Raw genomic sequence first — 26,862 nt, 5'->3', positions numbered from 1 at the left:
GCGGTCACTCGTCGCCCTCCAACCGGCCACGCAACATAGTAGTCTAGCTAACGACAAAGCGTCTCCGTGGTGATGTAATCGCTGCAGTAAGGACTCGCCGCGGCCTCACAACAGGCCAACTAGGACTTGGCGCTCCCACCACTAACTTCTATGTAAATGAACACCTGACAATAAAAAATAAAATACTCTTTGTAAAAACACGTGCACCGGAAAATAAAACGTCTATAAATACGTATGGGTGCGGAATCACAGTATCCTGGCGAAAAGGAATGATCTCTCTCGAGTGGTTACCATTCGTCGTGAGGGAGACCCTAACAAAAATAGCACTCATGATCAACAAAATATGTGGCTTCTACAACACACTCGTTACTGCTGCTGTCAATGCCAACTCTCTCACACTATCCTGTACCATTGTTTATTTGTCTGTTTCTTAAATTACTTAATATTTTTGTTTACAGCGCAATGCCTCCATAATCATATAGCACTATCATATATCTTGCATATTCATTAACATCTTACAATGTTGACATATTTTACACTAAGTAATCTTTGTTTCATATATAATTTTGATGCTTCATACGTCCTAATTAATGTACCGCTCTCGCGATTGTGGAATAAATCGACAGGCACACTTACACTAATAAAATGACATCATCTATATCCGTTTATTACCAGAACTGCGGTGGTATGAAGACCAAAACTCAGGATCTTCTTATTAATATTTCATCAAATAACTATGGTGTTATAGTTCTAATTGAAACATGGCTTGTAGCAAGTGTAAATACGGCCGAATTCATCGATTCACGGTACACGGTGTTCCGACGAGATAGGGACCGTATACTTACTGGTAAGATGGACGGAGGCGGTGTGCTAGTAGCAGTGCGTAAGGAGCTCTCAGCTTCCCGTCTCGATGACTTGGAAAAAATCAGATTGCACAAATCTTCGTATCTATTCCGGTAAGTTCTCTCAATCTCATCATATGTGCTGTATACATTCCTCCTGTCTTGCCAACAACGTTTTATGATATTTTCTCCCACCATAATATGGGAAATGCATGATTCACACTTAACACCTGGAAACTTAAATACAATTAGTTCCTCACTTACTGACACAATTTATTACTCCGAATTAAAAAAAATATAATCACATAAAAAATTCCAATAACCGAATCCTAGATTAAATCACCTGTAACTAGCAATCCTCTTGTCAGTGAGGACTCACACCACCCATTGCTTAAAATTATATTACAAATCGATACACTGCCAATTATCAACGCTCCTCCTAAAGTACTTTGCCTGTTTGAAAACCCGACTATGAATTAATCAACCGACATCTGTTGATGATAGACTGGTCATTTACTCAGGAGAATGCAGACATTGACAAAGTAGTTGATTACTTTTATAACATCTTAAATAATACCATCAACCAATTTGTACCCAAACGCCGAAAAAAATTCCAAACTGGAATACAGCTCCTCTAATTAAAATCATCAAAGAGAAACAAAAACTTCATAAAAAATGGAAATCCTATAATAATCCAATAGATTACCATAGAAGATATAAATTTGTTTTAGACCACATTAATTTTAATTGTACTGTACCGGTTTCGGAAGCACGCTTCCTTCGTCAGTAGAATATTAAAACTAACCTATGATACAAAATATTGACAGATATATAAACAAAAAATATAATTTAGGTGTTTGAGTGGGAGGTTAACAAAGGGGAAACTGTAATTGCGGGAATTCCGGCAATCAAAGCGGTTTACTGGAAATATATCTAGAATGGGACTAAACGATAAATTAATTTGGTTATTCAATATACTAGCGTTATTATTTAGGGATTTTTTGATTTCAAGGGCTTCTAAGTTATCCAATCTATTGCTTTTATTATTTTACGGCGAAGAATTTTAGCCCCTGTGTCCTTATTAAAAGTATGATTGGTGGAAATAAGATGATTTTGTTATTGATTTCTGTTCTGAAGGTTCTCATTTAGGCCATTATTATTTAATGTGTACCTATATATATACGATATTCACAAATGTTTTTTACATGCTTATTACCTAGCATATGCAGATGATAAAAAAATATACTTAGTTATTAAATCAATCAAATAATTTCAAAAGTTAGTCATACAAGATGGCTGCCAGGCAATTTCCTAGATTTGAACTAGAACAACCTAGATTTGACTTCAATGCCATACATACAGAATGGCACTAATGCTTAGTCCAGGGCTTGTCTGGTCCGTGATTATTATTACAGACATTTGCTTTCAGTATAACAAGTCTAGAAATAGCTCGAAACTTACCACACAGGAACTTAATACAAAGTCATGTTTATTTTAACATTATTTATTTAAATGTAATATAAACATAAAAAGTATTGTGAGTAAAAAAGTTCTGAATATAGAATTACTATAAAGATATAGTATAAGTACAAAAGGTTAGAAAAAATTATGTAAAAATCATTAATTATTGATTTGAGGCCAAAATACTCGACCAAACTGAATAATTATTTTTCTAATCAAAAAGTGTATTTCTTGAGACTAGTGGTTCACTTGAGACTAGTGGTTCACTTGAGACTAGTGGTTCACTTGAGACTAGTGGTTCACTTGAGACTAGTGGTTCACTTGAGACTAGTGGTTCACTTGAGACTAGTGGTTCACTTGAGACTAGTGGTTCACTTGAGACTAGTGGTTCACTTGAGACTAGTGGTTCACTTGAGACTAGTGGTTCACTTGAGACTAGTGGTTCACTTGAGAATAGTGGTTCACTTGAGACTAGTGGTTCACTTGAGACTAGTGGTTCACTTGAGACTAGTGGTTCACTTGAGACTAGTAGGTACAGAAAATATCTAGTACAGATATGTGTTGATTTATTTATTTGTGTTTTAATTAGGAAATATAGGCCATTAAAACGTGGAATTTTCACCATTTCAGAGACAACTTTGACAATTTTTTGTGTGCTAATGGTAATAATTAAAAATTTTATCTTTCCCATACTTCTATGTTTTGGTGAAATATAAATTAAAAAAATAAACGTCCTTAAAAAAGCGTTTTTTGTGTCGGAATTTAAAATTTATTAACGACATATTTGTGTTACAATGTAAATCAGTTGTTTGAAAATCAAATTTAAGCCCATCGAAAGAGTTTTTTTAATAACTGAATTTTTTTATTTCATTATATTTACACAATAAAAAAGGCAAGATTTTTTTAAAATAATAACCATTAAGTACATCGTCTTTTGGCGATGCTGTGTGGAGGTTCCTTTTAAGGGTAGGAGGAAAGTAAATTCTCCGAAGAAAAAGAATATGAAGGGTGGGTAGGCAACTATCAGTGTGACCAGGAGTGACGGACTATGAATCCAATTGTCTGCGGTGCAGGGCGAGATAGTTCTGCTAGACAGATTAAAGGGTCTCCCTCAATCAGTCTCTCGACAAACAGTCAGTAGGCAGACGTGTGTGCACCTAGTAAGACCTAGGCAAACCCCACCCCGTGAACCCGGGCACCCTGCTAAGTCACCTAACGTTGTTTATAACGATAATATCAAATTGTTTTACAGTAAATGGTACAGTGCTTATTGGATTTACGTGCGTTAGTTTTTCCTGCGTGAAAATTTACACGTTCAATGAACTCAAATTCGATTCGAATTTAAATGTCATTTTCAGTATTGAAAATGATTGTTTGAAGAAAATTCCTGCACTAAAATATTCAAATAGAAATTTATCTACTTTATCAAAATTAGAATAAGTTATAATATCCCTAAAGAAATAATGGAGTATTATTTTCACTCTACTAATAACCAATACGTTTTAACCAAACTTAATATCTGAAACCTGCCGAACCGGTTTCATTCATAATATTCGCAATATTCATAATATATTCATAGAATATTATTCATAATATTCTTCGAAAACATTTGATAAATATACAGGTTTTTTAAGAATACGTAGATCACCACCACAGACATCCAAATTGGTAGACTTGCCCTAACATGGAATGTATCCCACGAGCTGGAGGTCAACCTTACTACCGGCACCAGAAGGGATCACCTAATACATCAGTCGTATATTGGTAGACTTGCCCTAACATGGAATGTATCCCACGAGCTGGAGGTAAACCTTACTACCGGCACCAGAAGGGATCACCTAATACATCAGTCGTATATTGGTAGACTTGCCCTAACATGGAATGTATCCCACGAGCTGGAGGTCAACTTAACTACCGGCACCAGGAGGGATCACCTAATACATCAGTCGTATATTGACCGCCGAAGAGCGCACATAAAATAACTAAAACCTGCGCACAAGAGTAAAGTTCGCAAAGGTGTATAGCGTAGTCCATTGTGGAACTTTTCAGCACATCATCTGAGTGTTCGTTTTAAAACGAACCGCCTAGCGTAAGCGACGCTACATTTTTAAAAGTGTCTCTTTTTTTTACGTTGGCTAAACACAGGAGGCCCTGAAGAAAAAAATCCCACAGGGCCTCTGTCATCTTTTGGGATGCTGCGCGGAGGGCCCTTTTAAAGAAAGGAAGGAGAGGAAGGTCTGAGAAGGAAAAAGGAACAAGTGGGTGGGAAGGAATCTGAGGGTCAATTTGTCCAGAAGTGACGGACGTTTGAATCCATCCCTCGATGGGTCGAGAGAGAGTCTGGAGTCTGGTCGGCTGGAGAGGTCAAAAGATCTCCCTCGACGATATGTACAGAACCACTTGGGGTCAACGGCCATTGGGGTCACCGATGGCGGGGCTGTGGGTTTTTTTTTTTTTTTTTTTATTTTTTTTATTTATGCTTTAATATATTTGTTAAACAATGGTATAGTATATTGTCCTCCACGCTAGGAGTTCACCTGTGTTGTGGAGGACTTTTTCAATTGTAAAGTTATATAATTCTAAAACAATACAGTGGAGTTGGTTACACAGAGAAACATTAAAAATTAAAATATAAAATCGATTTTTCCATAGTTATAACAGTAGTTTTTCCATAGTTATTCCAAAAAAGTTAAATATAAAAAAATAAATATTAACAGGATTGTAGCCAGTTCCATATGTGTTTTTTGTATTCTGTAAGATTAGATGTTTTATATTGTGTTGGAAGTGAATTGAATAGTTTTATAGCCTGGAATCTGTAGTGTTTTTGTCCAAAGGATGTGTTGGTTTTTGGTATTAGTAGTTGGTGTGCATGTCTTGTTCTGGTATTGCGAGAAGTTTGTGAAGTTTTAAATGTGTTTAGGTTCTTGTAAAGGAAAGTAAGTATTTGTTTTGAATATAGTTTTTGAATCTTCAACACTGGGAATTGTTTAAATATGGTTGAAGTGGGTGTTAGTATTGGTACTTTAAGTATTACTTTTATTAAGGTTTTCTGAGCTTTAAATAGTGTGTCTATGTATTTTTTACTGGCATAGCCCCAGGCAATAATGCCGTATTCCATTATAGATTGTGCTATTGCGAGGTATATATTCTTAATATCAAATATGTTCAGTATATTTCTCACGTTTTTGAAAAAGTAAATCAACTTATTTATCTTTCCTTTAACCGATTCAATATGTCTGTCCCATTTTAAATATCGGTCGAAGTATATACCAAGATATTTTATATTTTCGGTTTGTGTGATTGGAGGACAATTGCATGGGATGCTCGCTGAGTGACAGGAATGTATTTTAAGGTAGATGTTTTTGGCGGGTTGGCCTCTCGAGTTTATGCTAAAGGTTATGAATTTAGTCTTATCTATATTTAAAGTTAATAAGTTAGAGTCAAGCCATTTTTTTGTAATATTTAGGCCAACTTCAGCTTTTGTGATTAGTGTGTTCCAGTCAGTGGCCTTAAAAAGTAACACAGTGTCATCAGCAAAGCTTATAATTTCCCCGTCTATTTCGAGGTGACAAAGATCGTTAATATAAATAAGAAATAGGATTGGGCCAAGTACGCTGCCTTGTGGTACTCCGTAGGATACTTGTTCCTTGTCACTACATGTGTTTTCTATTGAGGTATATTGGGTGCGATTTTCCATGTAGCTTTCAATTAATTTGAGTTCTGTTCCCGTGATTCCGAAATATTTAAGTTTATTGAACAGGTTTTGGTGGTGAATTGTGTCAAACGCTTTTGCCAGGTCTAGGAATATTCCAAGGCATTTTTTACCCTGATCTATATTTGTTTTGAGGAAGTCTGTTACTGAGGCTATGGCATGTGAGGTACTCATATTTTCCCTGAATCCAAATTGATTTGGTGATAGTATATTGTTTTTGTTAAGAAAAATTAAAAGGTGGTTTTTGATATGTTTCTCGAGAATTTTTGAGAGCGTGTTTAGAATTGTAATTGGTCTGTAATTATTAATTTCTTCCTTGTTTCCTTTTTTGTGGATTGGAATTACTTTGCCCGTTTTCAAAATAGTTGGGAACACTCCTTCTTTAATGGACCGATTTATAAGTATAGTAAGTGGGATAAGAAGTGCTGACTTTATTATTTTTAGTGTCATCGGTGATATTTTGTCGCTACCCTGAGAGTTTGTGTTTTTTAGTTCGTTTATAAGTTTTAGTGTTTGTATTTGGGTAATGTATGGAATTTTAAAGGAAGAAACATTAGTGTGTGTATAGTGGTTTGAGAATTCTGGGATATCGTCATTTGTAGTGATTCTGTTTGCTAATACCTTGCCGACGTTAGCGAAATAGTTATTCACAAAATTACATACTTTTAGTGGTTGTTCTGATGTCTTAATAATCTCGTTATCTATTTTAATCTCGGTTATGGAATCGCTTTTCTTTGAAGATGTGTGGGATATTTCTTTTAGGATTTGCCAAATTTTTTTGGGGTCCTTGTTGCATTTATCTAATTTATTTTTATAATATATTTCTTTCGATATACGTGCAAGTCGTGTGCATAAGTTTCGATATCGTTTATAGAAATTTATGAGATAGATGTCATATGGGTTAGATTTGCATTGTTTGTGGAGTTTGTCTCTTTTACTGAAACTTGTTATGAGTCCTTTTGATATCCACGGTTTTAGAAGTTTATGTTTAGTTGGAGAACTTTTTTCGGACGTGATGGTATTTTTTTTAAATTCGTCTTGAATACATTCTATAAAAAGTGACCATGCTTCATTAATTTTATTATTTTCTACGAGTTCTTCCCATTTTTTATTAAGTAGTATGTCATTTAATTTTAAAATATCAGTTGTATTGTGGGTTTTTGTGGTTTTGGAGTGTATTTCTTGTGAATTGTTTGTAGTGTTTATTTCCAGGATAAGTGTATAGTGGTCTGTAATTGTCGAGTGATGGATTGTGGATTTGTATGATCTTTTTGTTTTTAACATAATGTGGTCAATACAAGTTTGCGTGGGTAATAGGTTATTTTGTTTAAAGTTGACTCTTGTGGGTTCATTTATGGTGCTAAAGAGTCCATGGAATAACAAAAGGTTTAAGTAATCGTCACTTTGTGGATGTTTTTTATTTTCTAAAATGTTTATATTCATATCTCCTATTAAGCAGATATTTTTTTGTTTTTTCATTTTGATAAGTTGACTGTCTAGGGACCTCAGAAAGGGAAATATGTTTTTTATAGAAGGTGATCGATACATAGCTAAAATACATATGTCATTATTTATGATTATTTCAAAGCCGTTTGCGTCTGTGATATCTACCTCCGTTAAAGTTGAATGTAGATGTTTTTTGCAGTAAATTACAATACCGTCATTTTGATTTTTAATATTTTTGGAGTGAGTGACCGTATAATTAGGTAATTGTATTGGTGTGAAGATTTTATCTAGCCAACATTCTGTGAGAATTATCACGTCAAATTCTGTCTCCAATTGTTGAAGTACGACAGTGAAATTGTCAAAAATTTTTGAGATACTGCGTATGTTTTGGTGTAATATTTTTAATTGTTTAGCCATGGTAAGATTAAAATTATCGGATGGATGTGTACGATTTTGGGATAGTAAATTCAGATCATCTTTATTATATCATCGGAGTGTTTAATATAAATTATTTTATCTTTCTCGGCTTTCCGCGCCATAACCTTTCCATCTTTGGTCCATACAAATGCATATCCCTTTGTGATGGCTTGTTGTTTTGTTTTCCATAGTAGTTCCTTTAGATATGGTGACAGGATTTCACTGATGTAGATTTTTGAGTGTAGCCCTGGGGATGTTTTGTATTTGACTTCTCTTTTCTTAGAGAGCAAAAGCTCACGTAATTTAGGATTATTGAATCTAATTTTGATTTTCGGATGGTCCCTTTGTTTTGTTGACGTTGATGCTGCAGACGGTCCCCCTGGTTGAGCCTTGGCAGTAGTTGGATGTAGTCTGACGGCCTGTAGAATGTCTTCCGGAAGGATCTGAATGTCCGCTGTTTCGGCTATTGACCTTACTATTTCCAATATAGATTCATCCGCTTTAAGAGGTACTCCGGATATTTCTAACGAGTCTGCCAGCATTCTATGGTCGCTTTCGGCAGCCCGTGTTTCCAGATTCTTTAGTAGAATACATTTTTCGTTTAATGTTTTTTTTAATGTTTCAATATCTGTCATCATTGTTTTTTCCGAGAGAATGTGTTAGGTCTTCGAGTAATTCGGCTGATAAATGGTTCCCGGGGCGGTGGTACCCAAATTAAACCAAATAGCTGGGTCTAAGCTACGACGTATTATAAAAGACATTAACAAACCGATGGTTTTCTAATTTGACCTCAAATAAAAAAAAGTTTTTCCACCAAATCGAGTCCAAAAGTAGATCCACCAATTCCCGCTAGGAATACGAGTTTCCGGACGCCGTGTTAACAATATTATATTTGTGAGCGAGCTGATATTTTAAGAAGAGCAGTGTATTGCCTTAATCCAGTACCAGTTTATAAGCCGACCAAGTCAGGAGTTTGTGGAATTTTTCCTCAAACTTGTTTCAACTACATTTTGATAAATATTACAAAATGTGTACTAATTTTGTACATAAATCATTACATTTTGACGGCCTCCTTGGTCGAGGGGTAAGGCTCTCGACTAGCAATCCGGAGGTCGCGAGTTAAAATCTCTGCGTGCGCAAGTAAATTTTATTTGATAATTTGTGTTATTTTACAATTAATTAATTAAAAATAATATATTATTATATATTTGCGCAACAGAAGTAGCAGATACTCTCAGTATCGATATGAAACGTTGCTTGAAATGGCTTTAACCGTGTTTGGTGACCATATTAGAATAGCCATGTAAAAACTCCAAGGGCGCTGTTTAAGGTGTCAGTTGTTATCAGCGCCTTGGCTCCTTGACGCCCTGGCAATTCGGCGCCCGGAGCGAACTGCTCCAATTGCGCCCGCACAGAGCCAGCCCTGATTGCGACCTTTACCTAAAAACACAATTCATAATACCGAATACCGAAACAGAATGTCAGTACTGCTGCGCCAGTCATTGTACGTCATGTACAGTGAAGTCACACGCTTATCGGCCGGCTGCAAATATCAACATTTCGACAGCTTATCTCATTACTATGTATAATAAACTCCAAAAGTATTTCAAAATGTTATTCCAAAAAATAGTTATATCTAAAAAAATATCTTTAAGTTTCTCTGTATATTTCAGCATTAAATTTCAAGCACAATTTTGCACAAAGCCGGTCCATAATCAATACAAAAAATTCGTAATAAAAAACCGGGCGTTTATGTTGTCATGATTCTGCAAATGAATTTGTAATTCAATTCTAATGACGCACGAGAATATTCATAAATATTCATAAGTTTAAAAAATACAAAATCAAACCTTTAAAAAATTTAACCTTTCGAATGAGGAAAATATAAGCAAAATAATTGAGGAAATAAAATGATTTTTTAATCCATAATAATAATTTATTACTTGATTATTTACATTTTTTAAAGTACCAACTTTAATAGTGGTAAGGCTCTCGATTACGAATCCGGAGGTTTCTGGTTCAAATCAATTAATTTATAAAAATAACTTTGAAGTGTATTTACGGCAAGTTTCAGGGTGAAATGTAATCTCAGAAATCTCACCATTTAGAATTGAACCGTTGATTGAAATGGCTTTAGCCGTGGTTGGTGACAATAACTGAAAAGCCATCTTCACCTCACAACATACCCCAACAGGGGATGTCATAGACTCACTGGCTCCAGACGGTGGGATTTTAAACATATTCGCATCTCTAAACGAACAGTACAAATTATGAAGACACACATTCATTGGATTGTTTCCCAGAATTGAAACTTTGAATCCAATTATATCAGAATCAGTTTAATTCAGAAATATCAATATATACACTACTTTCAAGGAATAATCCAATAGTCCCCATAAAAACCTCGACTTCCCTTGAGCAACGGCAATTCTCGTACTTAGGACCAAAATCATTTAATTTTATTCCCAATGCTTGGAAAACGAAAAGTACAAATGTTTTGGGCAAAATGATCAACGACTGGCTCCTTTATTTAGGGAGGGTCAAAAGTGTAAATATGTTGATCAATAGATAATCTCATTATAAAATATATATATACATAATTGCAAAAACACTCATACATAATTCGTCAAAGTCCATACAATACAAAAACGAACACAATTGTCTATTCTTTATCAATCTATGCTTTTGATTATTTTCTAACCACCCAACTAGATTATAAACTTATAACTCTACCCTTTCCATTGTTCTACCTTACAACTACTGCGGTGATCTGTCTTTTTATTATTACCATCTGGCTTTTAATTACTTTATCGGTTTTATTTTACATAAAGTGCTCCAAGGGAAAATATCTTAGTGGGATTAAAAAATTAAGCAAAGAAATGGAAAAAATACATTTGGGTATCAACCATTGTCTTATGTCGCTTTTTATTCACTTCCTTAAGATAAATATTCAATTTTGTTTTTAATCATTTGCCGCATCCTTCTCGAGTCGCAACTTTTTGAGTTTCTTTGCCGGCTCCTAAAGCTGGGGGACATGTCATTCATGTTAATTATTATATTTTGTTATCACGCTTGAAGAATGTTTTGATTCTCGATTTTTGCAAGCGATTTAAATAACCAAACATACATCTATTGTTAAACAAAAGCATTCGATACTAATTTTGTATTTTAAGATATTATTTTTTCTATTCGCTTATTCTTATAAGTACAAAATTTTATATTTAACTAAAGCTTCTAACAGGAATTCAATCTTAACACTTTTTTCCTTCTATAAAATAATATGTTTTATAATTATACAATGTAATATGAAATTATGATTTGAACTAAACATGTCAATTTTACTGGCCTAAAACAGGATCCTTTCCTAGTTGGCTAGTCAAACTTTCCGCATGGTTTATTGTATAATTTTATGTGAAATATATTATTATTATTATTACTAAATACTAAATACCGACACACAAACTATTGACTGAATCCAATTATCCCAAAATGCTTTTTATTCATACGTCATAGTCAAAGCCTAGTGTATCGCTTGAGACTAGTGTATCACTTGAGACTAGTGTATCACTTGAGACCAGTGTATCACTTGTGTCTCTTGCCTCTCTTTGTGCCACTTTAGCGATAAGGTTTTTACAAAATAAATGCCTTGAGCGATGGAGATTTCGGTTTTGTATTCCGCAGCGCTCATTCCAAAAATCTTACCTCTGAATGTGAATAAGGAAACATATAAATTGCTTACTGTGGTATAAAGCCAATGAATCTATTTATATTTCATCGTATATCCCACATTTACAGGTTTAATAATTGAGCTGTTTGAGGAAATTAAAAATAATATAAAATTTGGACAACCATCGCTAAAGGCCAAGAGCGGTGAGATTTACATATGAATAGCCATCAGCAGACTGGTTATTTAACATAATATTATTTCGGATATTTTGTAGTATTGTGTATCCTTTGACTGAGAAGGTTATTTTATTTTTTGTAAGGACCTACTTGTGCATGAATTGAGTTTTACTAACTGGATTGCTCTAACTTAAGTGAGAATATCTGTAAGAAAGCAGTAAAACATATAAATACCATACAATTTCGATAACAGGTGCAATGCAGCTTTGCAGGTTGAAATATGTTTGGATATTAATGCCATTAGTTGTGACGCTGGTGCATTCTGCTAGAGGTAAGTCAATTATTATTATTTTTATCGAAGAAAGCAAACACTTTGTGGCTTGACATTATATAACTTTCACATTGTTTTAAAGCACTTTATTTGAGTTATATATGTCGACCGGTTTCAGTTACACTCAAACTTCTTCAGGACAATGGAAATATTAACTCAAGAGTGTAAGAGTGCAACCGAAACCGGTCGACCTATACATATAACTGAACAAAGTGATTTAATTTTAAGAAATCATTAATTTAGCTGTGTCTCCGGGTTTTCTCTTATTAAATAAAACTCCGGCTCAACAAACACTTTGAACTTGTATGTGATAGATTGACAATGGGCTTTGATATGTTTATTAACAGGCGGTTGGAATAAAAACATGTTTCACCCATTTTCATTATTAAAACTGTTACACGTTGATGTTGAATGGTAACGATCCTTGGCTATGAATACGGAGGTCGCGGTGAACTATACTATCAGTATCACCCTGGAGAAAGACCATCAGTCAGAATTATTAAAACTTTGATTGAAATGGCTTTACCCGTAATTGATAATCAAATATGAATAGCCAGGTAGGTGCTTCCCAATCTTCCTCTTTCGATCTCCTTTCCCTCCCCACTACATTCAGCCACAAAACATTTCTTAATAATTAGGGGACCTATAGACTTACTGGCTCCAGACGGTTGGGAGCAGTTGAGACTTTTGTGCGGTAATCACATTAAAATATAATTAAAAAAGTTAAATAAATAACTCCAGAGGCTGTGCGAGGAAAGGTAAGGGATGCCTGGAGGCGCCTTATCAAGGCGATGGATCCCCCAACCCGAATAGGAAAAGGGCAATGACTTTATATATATTTATTAATATTTCAGTGGGTGATAATTGCACCATAAAACGTGGGAGAGTGTCCGGAACATGCAAAGTGATCAACAACTGTCCCTCGGTCCAACGAAACATTGAAAATGGAATCGCCCCAACCAATTGTGGATTTAGTGGTAAGTTTTATGATTCTTGTAAATATGTCTTATAAAGGTATATTTGTCGATGTTTGTTTGTAACAATGAAGACATGTATCTTTGTGTCATTAATACGCATTGTCTGGGCACTGGAATGATATACACTCAAATTAAAGTCATTATAATGTAGTTTTTTTGACAGTAACAATGTGGTATACTTTATGCTACAACAAGAAGTGAATGGTAGAAAAAGTCAGGGACTCCCGAGGAACACACAAGACAAATATTATTTGTAGTAAGATCAGTCGTTTGTGATGAACGAATAAAGGGGTGCAAGGAGAAATTATGACGCGGAAGTGAACGATAGAAGGAGTCGGGGACGCTAGTAGAAGACATGTCACGATCTAGTGAATCAAATACTTATTCGAGGCAAAATGGGGCGTGTGTTAAATTATTATGTCAAAACAATGCGTGAAGAAAAGATGTCAAATTGTTCGTTTTGTTTTATGAAATCGCTACTAAAATGCATTATTTTCTTAAATACTTATTTCAAATTATTATCTAACTAATGTACAGTGGTTTTTTTATTAATCTATAATCGATAAAAAATCTATAGAGTTGATTTTATTGTCTATACAAACTGGATGCAAATGACTATATATTTTATATTTTTATTTCTAGACAGGACGGCTATCGTTTGCTGCCCACAACCAAAAAATCAACAGATATCACGAATCAGCGAATCAAGTAAGTTAACTAACTAACTATAGTAACTATATAAGTGATTACAGTTAGTAAGCTGGTTTACATCTCTCGGAACAAACTCTGCGTATGGAGTAGGCTTACTCATGTTTTAATTTCAGAGTGCAACGAATACGCAAGTCATTCCAAGACGTGTCAAGAAAGTCTTATAGTGGGGGGAAAAGGAGCTAAACCAGGCGAGTTCCCGTACATGGTGAGTATTCGAACAATATTGGTATAAATATAAGTAGTATTGTTAAAAACTTCTACGAAAATTTTTAGGATTAAACTGTTGGAATGAATGACAGACCAAATATTCAACATAATTGTATACGCATCAAATATATGTACTAGTGAGCCCAAGCAAACGTTGTCCTGCCACAGACCACCTTCTATGTAGGGAAGGTAAAATTTGTGGTTGTATGTATTTTTGGATGAGAAAAAGAAGAAAAAATTTAAAACAAATTTAGATTTCGACAATAGCGCCACTTGTCGGGTCCAAAACTATCCAGTATTTCAAGCTGAAACCAACCATATACAATGCAATCGTTTGGGCGGTTTCGGAGATTACGAACACAGTGACACGTGATGTTCCTCATTCAAAATTAAGATTTGTTTGAAATTATAATTCATTATAAATTAATGAAATATTTTTCTAAGGTGGCACTAGGATGGACTTCGGGCAATGAAGTGGACTATTCGTGCGGAGGAACACTGGTCAGTGACTCGTACGTTCTATCAGCAGCCCATTGCCTAACAGACAGGAGAAAAGGGTGAGCAGTTTTAATACATTCCTGAGGTGGCATTAGGATGGAGTTGAGGCGCTAAGGCGGACTATGCGTGCGAAGGAACGCTGGTCAGTGACTCGTAATTTTCTATCAGCAGCCTAATAGAATATATTTCTAATGCTTAATTTTTTGGATGCAAGGTCTACAGTTCTCTGAACTAACAGTTTTTTTCAAGAAATTTATTAACAAAAAAACATAAACATAATTGTTGCACCGGTTTACATAGTATTAATTTGTTTAATACGTAGTTGAGTTGCCTAAAAGATGTCTTCCAATTCTAAATCCAATTTACTGAAACCTCTAACAACCACAGACGAACCTCAGTGTACGAAAAGGCGTCCCTGTTGACAAAAACTTCTCAGATAGTCGAATATCATACTCACGCACCGCCAGTGAACTATCCATATTTGTAAAACCCGCAAACCATCATCTCGTGCATCCATCACAGTAAATCTGTGGCATTTCCCACCCCCTTCCTTTAATCCTGTGTTATTAATGTTATTGTTTTAACCGCACCCGCAAAATTAACGGAAATTATTCAACCAGCGCCATAATCCAATAGTAAAATTCCGTTTTTATTAACTATAATATATGAATTATATAGATATGTATGTTATGTATTACAGCCGCCCAGACCATGTGACAGTTGGTGCCTATAATATAATGGATGACGATGGTGATAAGGTCCTCATTGAGAGGTTCATCATCCACCCTAAGTACAATCCCAGCAAGAAAACCAACGATATCACCCTCATACAACTCAGGGATTCTGTCAGGTATATATCATCTTCATCCACCAGGTACCTCCAACCACTCACCTTAATACACATTGGCAGGGAGTTCATTGGCCAATGCGGTCTTTATCCATACCTCGTGATATTCTGAACAAATTTCTATTCCTGCCTTCGATCCTGTCCTATAATTTAATATTTCGAACCGAAAATTATTTTAATTTTTAAAATTGGAACTGATTTAATATAATTATTAATAAGGGTATAAACACTGTTATATAATGTTTTTTCTTAGATGAAAATAAGATTTATTAAATCACGGGATATTATAGTTGTAGGATTTGTGAAGCTAATTACAAAAAAAATATTTGCCACATAATCATTGCCTTTCTACAGAAGAAATTTACCTTTTGAATTTCAGTAAACTTGAAAAATTATGGCACCACAGAGGCAACTAAATGACTTACTTAATTACTTGTGAACTCATATATAGTACCACGTCTTGACTATTGCAACGGCATTTATGCAAATCTTCCTAAATGCGAAACTGATAAACTACAATCAGTGTTCAACGCCGCAGCAAGGCTTATCACCGGGGTACCCAAGTTTTCGCACATTTCGGAGCACCTCCGAAATCTTCACTGGCTGAAGTGTCCTGAAAGGATCCAGTACAAGCTATGCTGGATGATGTTTAAAGCTATCAACGAAATGGCGCCACCGTATATTACTGAGCTATGCATTCCGGAAAATACTAGTCTACGGCAGTCAACTCTTAGATCAGCGACATCATCTGCAATTGGAAGGTTGAAAGAGCCTAAGCGAAATCCGAACACTAAGTTTGGTGATCGTGCATTCGGAGTATCCGGCCCTAGGGCTTGGAATAAACTTCCTATAGAATTGAGATGTATAACCAGCCCAACAGAATTTAGATCCCAACTAAAAACTCACTTTTTCAGACACTCATTTCCATAAATCCGTCATTCTATCCAAATATTTTTTTTTTCATTTTTTTATACCGTAATTGTTACATTATCTAGCGATTCCGTTCATTCAATTTTTCTATTGACTTGCCTACCAATTGACAATGGACAATATCAGCGGGAACATAACAAATCAATCGGTTTAATTGTTGGCAGATGAATCATCTAAATGCGTTTAAGATTGACGATTGATTTTATTCATTAATTTCATTCATTTAACATATATATCCAGCTAACAATAAAAACACCCTAATATAATAGAACTTCCTTCTTCTTCTGGCGTTAGTAAGATTAGATTGTTAATATTAATTTTAGTTGTAAGTTGCTAAATATGTAAATATATGTCGTTAAGATAGTAGTTATAGGCCTTAGTCGTAAGTCACTAGATATAAGTCTTAGAGATAAGTCAGTAGTTCTAGTACCTATTAACTATTTAAGAAATATATTTGTACAGCGCCCTTGAGGTGATTTCTCACGAAAACGGCGCTATATAAATTAGCCAAATACTATTATTATTATTATCAGTTAAACATTTAAACGAAAGGAATAAACTTTTAAAGTAAAAAATTAAATAACTACGGCTTCCACTTTATTGATTGTAAATTAAAAAAAAATAAAAGTCCATTGAACTTGAATGATTTTATGCATTACACAGGAATATTCACTTCACGCATACAAGTATGCACCGACAACCGAAATTAGTATATTTTATTCAATTCTTACAACAAAAAAAATAATAAAAATAATTTTATATTTTCAGTTTCAATACATTTGTCCTTCCGGCTTGCTTGTGGACAAACAGGAACCTAAATGTCAACCAGTTAAATCTTACTGCTACTGGCTGGGGACTAACCAGTGACGGTAAGTGATCAATTCACCCTCCACCCAGCATTCCCAAAAATGCCATAGACGGACTCTTCCCCAAACACTTGTTTTGTCCTCTTTATACAAAGTTCACTCAACAATAGTTCAGTACAAATTTCTTAGGTACGTAAATTTTAAGCTCAGAATTCTAATTGATTACATTAATTATGTCAGTTTGATGAATCAATTTCATTAAATAACACTGTTTGATTGATATTGATTTTTCATGAATATTGTAAAATGGATTCCAAATGTTTGAGTTGAATTCTCATTGGCTTCTGACAATAGATGAATACAATATTTATAAATTTTTGAAATCTTTTGTAGTTTTTAACCCAATATTTGCATCGCTTTAGTGGTTATATTGTTAATGTGGGAGATACATGTTAATTTGTTGTCAAATATTGATTTAAAACTTCTAATTTCCTAAGACTTGATTGTTCATACATCAATGGGTTTTTCTTTCTATAAAATCTCATGTCTTGACACTTTTTTTACATTAAGGGTTAATTTATTTAGGATACACCAATCAGAAAAGCTAATGAGATTTGATTGTAATAATAAGCAGTCATTTATACTGTCAATAATTCGGTAAATTTTCATTTCATTTGCGAACATAAAAAAAAAGACACGTGTAAATACATTTGTAACGTCATTTATAAATATGTGAAAAAGAATTGGTCCTAGATTTGAGCCCTGGGGCACGCCGCTTGTAGCTTTAAAGTTGTAGGACAGTTGACATTTGATGCAGACAGTAAGCTCTCGATTAGTCAAATAATTCTTAAACCAGGTATTCATATTCAGTTTATCAGTTTACTGTTATATCATGCTTTAAACTCGATATATTCTGTTTTTAAAATCCATGTAAAAGCCCCGCTGGGCGTTAAACCAAATAAGATAAAATATACTGAATGTTGTTATGTTGTACTCTCGTGAATGCTTCAACAGCAGTCGGCCTGACCGCTAATCTAACTAACTAACCGTCAAGCCGTTTCTAGCAGGGGAACGCGGAGAGGATAAACTGCTAAATAACTCGGTCTTGGCACACAATCCTTGCTTCTCATGCATACCCTTTTGTTATTCTGACACATGGCCTGACTCAAGTATTTAGAGATTTATTTTAATAGAGTAATGACAACAGTAAGATTATTTCCAGGTGGTGTCAAGTCTAACCGGCTACAGAAACTTCGAATGAATATTGTGTCCAAAGAAGAGTGTGAAGAAACCTATGATGAGTTAAAGCAGACCCAAATCTGTGCTTTGGGAGAAAGTGGCGGGGACACCTGTCAGGTAACATCTTCTTCTTGCTTTTTATTATTTACTCGTTGCTAGTAAGCGGCGGCGTGCGAAAAGTATTTAATCGGGGAGGGCATTAGGAGAAACATTAATTGTAATTACTTCAACATCTTAAAAGAAATATCAATATAACCGCTTCACTATTCTTATTTACAAGCCAAATTCTACGGGATATATAAAACATTGTACTAATTAATAGAGGTACTGACAGATAGCACTGCTTGCTACATTCCTACAAAGGCATGGCCTTTTTTACACTAACCAAAACAAGTCTTTCTTCGAATACACACATCAACAGTACACATTTGAATAATTAGTTGCTACTTTTGTCGCATTATAGTAGTGCGGTCGTAGAGGCGCAATTGGCGCTGTGATTCGTAGCTAGAACTTTTAATTTGAGTAATCTTGGATAGGCAGTGCTTATTTGCCTGTATGGAATGCACGCCTCTTAACTCCTTGAGGTACGAACTTTTTTTTCTTATTTTTTACCTTTTTTTTTTTAATCAATTGATGTAACTTATAATAACGAGGAAAAAATATTTAAAAAAAAATTGGACTGAAGGCTTTTCAGGAATGAGGTGGTCAAAATTTTATACCACAGTACACATGGGAAAAAAATATTAGGTTCAAATCAAAAGTTTATTAGAAATAAAAAAGGCCATTTTATATGACTAATTGTGGAAATTTTCAAAACAGTTTTTATCTTTTTTTACACAAAGGGGTACTTTGCAAACACAACATATCCAGTTGGAACGTATGGGCCTGTCTTTTGTACTACAATTCGCACAACGACGTGAAGTAGTATGTTCTGGCCGGTGGGCGCTATTTTTCAGACGTATTTCAGGGTCCACGTAAGGCTTATGTCTCTTAATTTCCACCACCTCCGATGTGGACCCACGCTTTTTAGTGCATTTCAGCTCCTTTTCAGCCAAAAGTCCTCTGTAAACTTGCCTCCTGAAATCTTTGAGCCTCAATGGATTGTCTTTGTCAGCCTTACCCAACATGCAGAGCTCTGTGTAAACAATGTAAGAATTTACAATTGTTGCATCTAAAAAGTGGAAAAATAAACGATGCCACCATTTTTTAGACTTTCTGTTTATCGAGTAAACCGCCTTCTTTTGATCAAACTTGTCCACATAATTCATGCAGTTGTTATAATTATTTAGAGCCAATGGACATGGCACCCTTGTGATCTCACCAGTTTTCTCTTTACGGTTGACATGCATGGCATCCTTTGGGTTGTGAAAGTTTGAAAGGAGGTGTACAGCTCTTCTATCTCTCCATTTTATCATGGAAATTCCTGTATCACTCACGTACCAGTCATATTCACCTCTTTTTAGGTTTTTATCATCCTTCATCTTAGGCAAATATTTTCTGGTTGATTGGACAGTTCCACATGAGCGAATATTCATATCTTTCAGCTGTTTTTGTAGGGGGTAGCAATTAAAATAATTATCAAAGTAAACTGTGTAGTTACGACCTTGAATAGATTGACAAAAATTTAAGACAACTCTTGGCCCTAAGTTAGACTCAGCGTAGTCACCAATTTTTCCTGTGTATATTTCAAATTTTAAGTTGTATCCATTTTCTGCACACATCATCCAGATCTTATAGCCTCTTTTAATGGGTTTTTTGGGCATGTATTGCTTCAATGTGCTGCGGCCTTTGAATTTGACCATGCTCTCGTCAATTGCCAAAGTAGCTGATGGCTTGTAATTTCGATCAAAGGTGTCTGACAAGCAGTTCAACAAAGGCCTTATTTTATATAATTTATCGAAATTAAGTTGACCTCTAGCAGGCATCAATGAATTGTCGTTGAGATGAAGGTTTGACAACAGCCAGCCAAACCTATGGACTGTCATAAATCTTGAAATATAGGGGTCGTGTAAATCAGGGGACGATGACTAATAGTCTCTATAACTGGGGGATTTTTTAATTCCCATGACTAAATTTAGTGCAATGAATTTTTTAATTTCCTGAACGGTTGTGGGTTGGTGATTTTTCCCGACTTGTTGTGCGTATAGATTGGTCTGGAAGCAGATATTTTCAATCAAACTAGGAGTCCAAAATTTCAGAAAAATTTCCAAAGGTGTGGGATTTTCCATCGTAAGAAAGTCATTATGTAGTCCTGTTTCTTCACGGAATTCACCAGGGAGGGCGGTATTGAACGTACGGCTCCATTAAAGCACGACTATAATCGCAGGTATGACAGGTGTAGATGCAGTTGTGCCTGGAACAGCAGCGGTGGATGACAAAACGGACATTGAGATATTAGGACTATACTGGGCAGATGGAGAAGACGATACTGGTCGGTTACGCGTACGCGAAAGATGAACATCAAAAGTAGATGGTGATTGTGAACCAGAAGGGCTGGATGTGCCTGCTATAGGGTGATCGAGTGTGCTAGATGAAGAAGACGCCGGGATTTGATTCCTTACACAAGATAGAGGCAGTTCATCATCATCATCGTCCAAAGAGGCGCTAACTGTGACATTTGCTAGATGCTCCTCCTGTAAATCCTCTTCCTCATTGTCTGAGCACCCATAACAACTGTCATCATCAGAAGGTATCTCTTCTAAAAGTATTCCTGCGATTTCTTCTTGGCGAAGACCTTTCTTCGGCATGGTGTATCTGTAAAATTATAAAATCAGAATAACCATGTTGTAAGACTAAAAAAATTACCTCAAGTACGGTGGTCGAAAAGCAAAACCACCAAAAAATTTCGATTTTACAAAAAAATACTATATATATAGACATTTCTTATTGATAATTCAACAAATGAAATACAAGGGCACTAGAATTCATAAGAAATGGACAAAAATTCGAAATACATACCGTTATATTTCACTTTAAAGTCGGAGATCACAAAAAACCACAATTCGCTGGCAATTGTCAAACACATAACCAAACCGTGCAAAGCCACCTATTATCGCTATTGGAAACTAAATAGTAGAGAATCTATGTCTCACATGGCATTTAAAAAACTTGTCAATAGATGGCCGTTTTAGCATAATTATTTATTTTCAAGGTGGCCAAATTTTGAAACCACAGTACTTCAAAGAGTAAAATAAATTTTTATATCATATGTATTTATGCAAACAATTGTGCGAGAAATTGCAACACTGAGGGAATACAAGAAGGCGCTGCAAAAAAGCGCAATTCCTTTGCACGAAAATGTCGTCTCCCACCCGGCATGCCGTTTGAAGTCCCGACAGCCCTTCTGGGCGGAAAGAGAGACAGGCTCCTCCGATTACCTCACACCCCAGAAGATTTTGAGTGAAAACTTGAGTGGCAAACGGTCAACGTGAGAAATGCCCATCTCATAAAGGACCCCACCGAGACACAGCCTGGGTTCTCATTGCCTCGCAAAACCTGGTCCGCCATCAATCGGTTAAGGTGCTCCAATCGCCGCTGTGCCCACATGATGCACAGATGGGGCCTTAAAGAGTCCGCGATGTATGAATGTGGTGCGGTGCAGACCACCGACCACGTGGTTAACGAATGCCCGCTCCATTCATTCCCCGGCGGGATTGATGAGGTTCACATGGACCCTAGACTAGCTCGCAGACCTAGATGTCCCCCTCTGACCCCTCATCACACAAAAGAAGAAGAAAAATGCAAAGAAGAATTACTTTTACATTTAAGGAATTCATTTATTTTGGTGAAGACCACAAACCAAAGAAACAAGAGATATCCTTTTTAGGCTGAGGGGAAGAAGCCAACATAATCTTTCAGTGATTTGCTAATAAATATATCCGACAGTCTACAGGCAACTCGCATTGCAGTTAATGCATTTTAGTCTGCGATAATGAAATATGAAGTTGACGAGTTTACAGATTGTTGGCAACTGTGTATGAACCGATGTATGGCGGTAGTCGCCAAGACTCTTAAATCATTCGTAGAGTATCGGATACTTGCATATTCTGTGGGAAGAAAGTGTTTCTATTGACTGAAGGTAAGGAACACTGAGCAATATGTGCATTACTACGTTCCCAGGCCAACGTGCACACTTGTCAATATTCAATGAAATTTTCATTACAAATCACTTTGTAACCTCTTACTAAAACTATTAGTTAATTATCTCCCATTTTAACAACAAAACGAGCAGCAAATGTCCTTAATGTTTAAATCAATTGGTTGGAAGACTCCCCACCAACGCCATCTTTCTTTCACACATCCCACGCCGATCTGGGTAGATTTATTAAACTCTATATCAATACGATATTGACAAAATCCCTCATCTATGCCAGTTAGCGATATTTGCGAGCACTGTCAGAATATGATTCCGACAGACAGATGCACAAGGCCTTCAAGCCGTCAATATGCACAACTTTTAAGATAATGTTGTTTGTTATGCAAAATAATGGACTTATTAATGAATGGAGGTGAACTAACTAGGCTTTTAGAAATGAAGGAAATCAAATACGCAATCTATAGACTTAATTAATTCATCTAAGATTCGATCAATTGATTCTGTTCCAGCTTCGAGAAACAAAAGCTGTTACATAGTTGTGACGAAAGACCTCATGAATTAATTGATTTCCTTTTTAGTGTCAAAAGTACACACGACAGCCATTGTATATTAAAGATATTTTTTCAATTCTAAATTGCCAATTAATTAGTATTTTTAGCCTTTATGTTGCCGTCTGACATTTAGGAATGTCAATTCATTGAGGTATTGCTTTATCAATATCTGTCTGGCTATCAACAGGACGACTGTGCTTGGGAAATTGATATAATATCTTATGCGGTTAAGCCATCGATCAGATATTGTAAAGTTATGGATTTCACTGTGTTAGACTGCCAGAACAGCGCGTTGGATGGGAAGCATGGTTTTGCGTTGCGTGTGATAAGTATTTCTGAAGGATCTATTTCCACAGAAGATGTACGCATGTAAGTTGTCCAGATATGTGGGCCCAGCACGTCCTTACCTCAATTAGTGCATAATAATATATTTTCATATTACAGGGCGATTCCGGTGGTCCAATATTCGCTCCGTACCCGAACAACAACTGCATGAAGTACCTGGTGGGGGTGACTTCATACGGTATGAAGTGTGCAGCCGCTGTTCCTGCTATCTACACCCGCGTGTCTTCTTATATCCCTTGGATAGAGTCAGTGGTGTGGGGCAACTGAATTCAAACATAACCTACAAAGTTCACTGGATAACCAACACAACAGTTAGGTAAATATACAGATACACAGGACACGGTTAATAGCCCCATTTTATTATAAAAACACTTTGAATAAGTTAGATAGCAATCAGAAACAACTATTTCAGTAACCTTTAAGGGAATGCTTAAAAGAATTCATTATCAAAATATTGTATCAGTGATTGAATCCAATATTGAATTTGTACTTTTTATACCGACAAAACTAGTTATTAATATTCATATTGCGACTATGTACGGGCGCAAACCAAACATTCAACTTAATATTATAAAGCGTAACTTTTACATTGATAACAATGACGTGGTCGAGGGGTAAGACTCTCGACTAGCAATCCGTTAATCGGGGGTTAAGGAGAAAATTTGCAATGGTGTTAGTAGCACATAAGCTGCCTAACAGACACATTCGCAATCCTGATGTTCTGGAGCGTATTATGTTTTGTCCCCGATAACTTCACCAGAGCTAGGCAGCTCAGGACTTTTTATTTTTCCAAGAGGCAGGACCAACCTACCAATGCTCATGTCTCTGAGGAGAATGACTACGCTTTTAAACCAACTTCCTTCACAGATTGACATGTTTCAGTCAAACCTCTGATTTTAAACATCAAAAAAACTGATTTTATAAATGTATATACATAATAGATCAACGTACTAGTAGGTATATGATTAATTGTAAATATTGTGAAATGTTATTGAAATCACTGCTTTTCACCAATAATAATAATACATAGTATACTTGCGGCGTGTTCCAGAGTGGAATATACTCACAGTATCGCCCTCGTGTGAGACCATGCTTGAAATGGTTTTTTGCCGCGTTTGTTGATAAGATCTGAATATTCAGGTACTTCCATACCTTTCTCTCCTCCTCCCTACTGCCTTCAGTCTCCCCCAATTGGGGATGCCATAGTCTCACTGGCTCTAGACGGTTGGGACTCTTGAGCGGTATTCATATTTAAAAAATGGCCGCCAAAGGAACAATTAATTTAAATTTTAACGAAATAGCTATTGAAATGCATTATTTTCCATTTCCAGTGAATGAAATAGTTGTTTTTCATTATTAAACTGACAAAAGTGTTTTTAAAATAATTTACGTAAATTAGTTGTGTGCCGTGTATCTGTATATTTACCATCAAAACCTCTACCATAGTCACCTCAAGTGGTTCACTACATTTGGTGACTTAGCATGGGGTGCCGGGTTCACAGGGTGTGGTTTGTTCAGGGCCTCGATTCTCGACGACGTCATTCCACTCAAACAACGAGAGGTTCGACCCACTCGTTGTTCGAGTGGAATGACTTTTGATGTTTGGCATATGGAATTATGTACTATTAAATAAAAATAAAACGCTTTGTTTAAAAACCACGAATTACGAGGTTTGTTCAAAAGAAAAGGTGAATTTCAAATTTTTTCGAAAAATATTTATTTATTCATCAATATACATTTTCTCCCCTTCATAGTAATCCCTCTCAGATATAATGCAATTATGCCAGCGCTTCTTCCAATCCTCGAAGCACTTCTGGAATGCGCTTTTCGGTATGGTCATCAGCTCGTTCTTCGATTCTGACTTTATCTCATCAATTGTGGCAAAATGTGTGAGCTGATGCATTATCGTGATGCAAAATCCATGATTTGTTTTTCCACAATTTCGGAACAAACTTCGCTGCCACACGTTTCATACCCAAAACATCCGAGTACATTGCATGGCATGAGCCGATTGATATGCCAACATCCTCTGCAACTTCCCTAATAGTGATTCGACGATTTTCCAAAACCATTTTGTTCACTGTTTGGATGTTTTGTTGGTTTGTTGACGTGGTTGCAACTCCAGGATGCTCATCGTCATTAACATCTTCTCGGCCTCCTGTAAAGCGCTTGTATCACTTATAAACACTTCTTTGAGACAAAGTAGACTCGTAGAATGCCACAGTCAACATTTTAAGTGCGTAGGAGCAATTTATTCCATTTTTAACGCAAAATTTAATACATATTCTTTGATCCATTTTTTTCAAAAGTAAAAAATCGAAGAACACACAAAAACGTGACTTACCTTTCCAGTTGTCAAAACAAACCACTAATCCAAAATGGATGATAATGCTAACACATGATAAACATATGCGTACCAAAATAACAAAAAAAATTCGATAATCGAATGTACACAGCCCGCGAAAATTCAAAATTAAGCTTTTCTTTTGAACAAACCTATGAATGAAAAACATTTTAATACTTGCGCCTGAACTCCACACGGTAAAATAAAACACGCATTTTGGCATTTTTTAATTTTATTACTGCGCAAGAAATGCGTTATTTGATGCGTGTTACACGTAAATATTTTTTTGAGTTTTGTATGAAATTAATTAGGGACTCGAAGAAATAAATTACTCTAATTGGAGGAATGATCAATATACCAGTACTGCACCAGTACTGCACCAGTACTGCGCCAGTACTGCGCCAGTACTGCACCAGTACTGCACAGCCACAACACTTGGTAACAATACAATGTAATAATAGGACAAGGAACACAAGAAGGTATTCCTAATGGCGTACACATGAGATCCCAGTGGCAGATACACTACACTTCCTGCTTGTCTTCAGTGCTGTTCTTCTCGAGCACACCACCCTCGTGTTGGCACCCTGCGTCTGTACTGCACAGCCAGAACACTTGGTAACAATACAATGTCATAATAAGACAAGGAACACAAGAAGGTATTCCTAATGGCGTACACATGAGATCCCAGTGGCAGATACACTACACTTCCTGCTTGTCTTCAGTGCTGTTCTTCTCGAGCACACCACCCTCGTGTTGGCACCCTGCGTCTGTACTGCACAGCCAGAACACTTGGTAACAATACAATGTCATAATAAGACAAGGAACACAAGAAGGTATTCCTAATGGCGTACACATGAGATCCCAGTGGCAGATACACTACACTTCCTGCTTGTCTTCAGTGCTGTTCTTCTCGAGCACACCACCCTCGTGTTGGCACCCTGCGTCTGTACTGCACAGCCAGAAAACTTGGTAACAATACAATGTCATAATAAGACAAGGAACACAAGAAGGTATTCCTAATGGCGTACACATGAGATCCCAGTGGCAGATACACTACACTTCCTGCTTGTCTTCAGTGCTGTTCTTCTCGAGCACACCACCCTCGTGTTGGCACCCTGCGTCTGTACTGCACAGCCAGAACACTTGGTAACAATACAATGTCATAATAAGACAAGGAACACAAGAAGGTATTCCTAATGGCGTACACATGAGATCCCAGTGGCAGATACACTACACTTCCTGCTTGTCTTCAGTGCTGT

The 26,862-nt window shown here is 36.0% G+C and overlaps 1 protein-coding gene across 2 annotated transcripts; it reads left to right on the top strand.

The window, feature by feature from the left end:
* The first annotated feature begins 11,826 nt into the window (after positions 1 to 11,826).
* Positions 11,827 to 25,864, top strand: LOC149415980 (chymotrypsin-1-like). 2 transcript variants are annotated; one of them, XM_089641534.1, is made up of 10 exons: positions 11,827 to 11,859; positions 11,975 to 12,052; positions 12,907 to 13,029; positions 13,672 to 13,737; positions 13,854 to 13,945; positions 14,392 to 14,504; positions 15,146 to 15,295; positions 16,991 to 17,091; positions 18,251 to 18,384; positions 23,359 to 25,864. In XM_089641534.1, exons 2-10 carry the CDS (start codon positions 11,980 to 11,982, stop codon positions 23,524 to 23,526), a joined length of 1,020 nt encoding a protein of 339 aa, XP_089497660.1. In that variant the 5' UTR covers positions 11,827 to 11,859; positions 11,975 to 11,979; the 3' UTR covers positions 23,527 to 25,864. The 2 variants fall into 2 exon arrangements, with proteins under 2 accessions (XP_089497660.1, XP_089497659.1); XM_089641533.1 differs by having other exon boundaries at positions 11,828 to 12,052; positions 23,359 to 25,863.
* The last annotated feature ends 998 nt before the right edge of the window (positions 25,865 to 26,862 follow it).

Source organism: Hesperophylax consimilis, chromosome 17, assembly GCF_061612785.1.
Source record: "Hesperophylax consimilis isolate HC1 chromosome 17, BYU_Hcon_1.0, whole genome shotgun sequence".
Lineage (NCBI taxonomy): Eukaryota > Metazoa > Arthropoda > Insecta > Trichoptera > Limnephilidae > Hesperophylax > Hesperophylax consimilis.
The sequence above is the reverse complement of the archived record's forward strand: the minus strand, read 5'-3'. Positions and strand labels throughout refer to the sequence as shown.

What these genes read in the sequence shown, in the direction of transcription:
- LOC149415980 (XM_089641534.1), top strand. Translation starts at nt 11,980, where the DNA reads ATGCAGCTTTGCAGGTTGAAATATGTTTGGATATTAATGCCATTAGTT. An exon ending in CTAACAGACAGGAGAAAAGG is followed by an intron (nt 14,505 to 15,145) that starts GTGAGCAGTTTT and finishes TATGTATTACAG; the next exon opens with CCGCCCAGACCATGTGACAG. An exon ending in GTGGCGGGGACACCTGTCAG is followed by an intron (nt 18,385 to 23,358) that starts GTAACATCTTCT and finishes TTCATATTACAG; the next exon opens with GGCGATTCCGGTGGTCCAAT.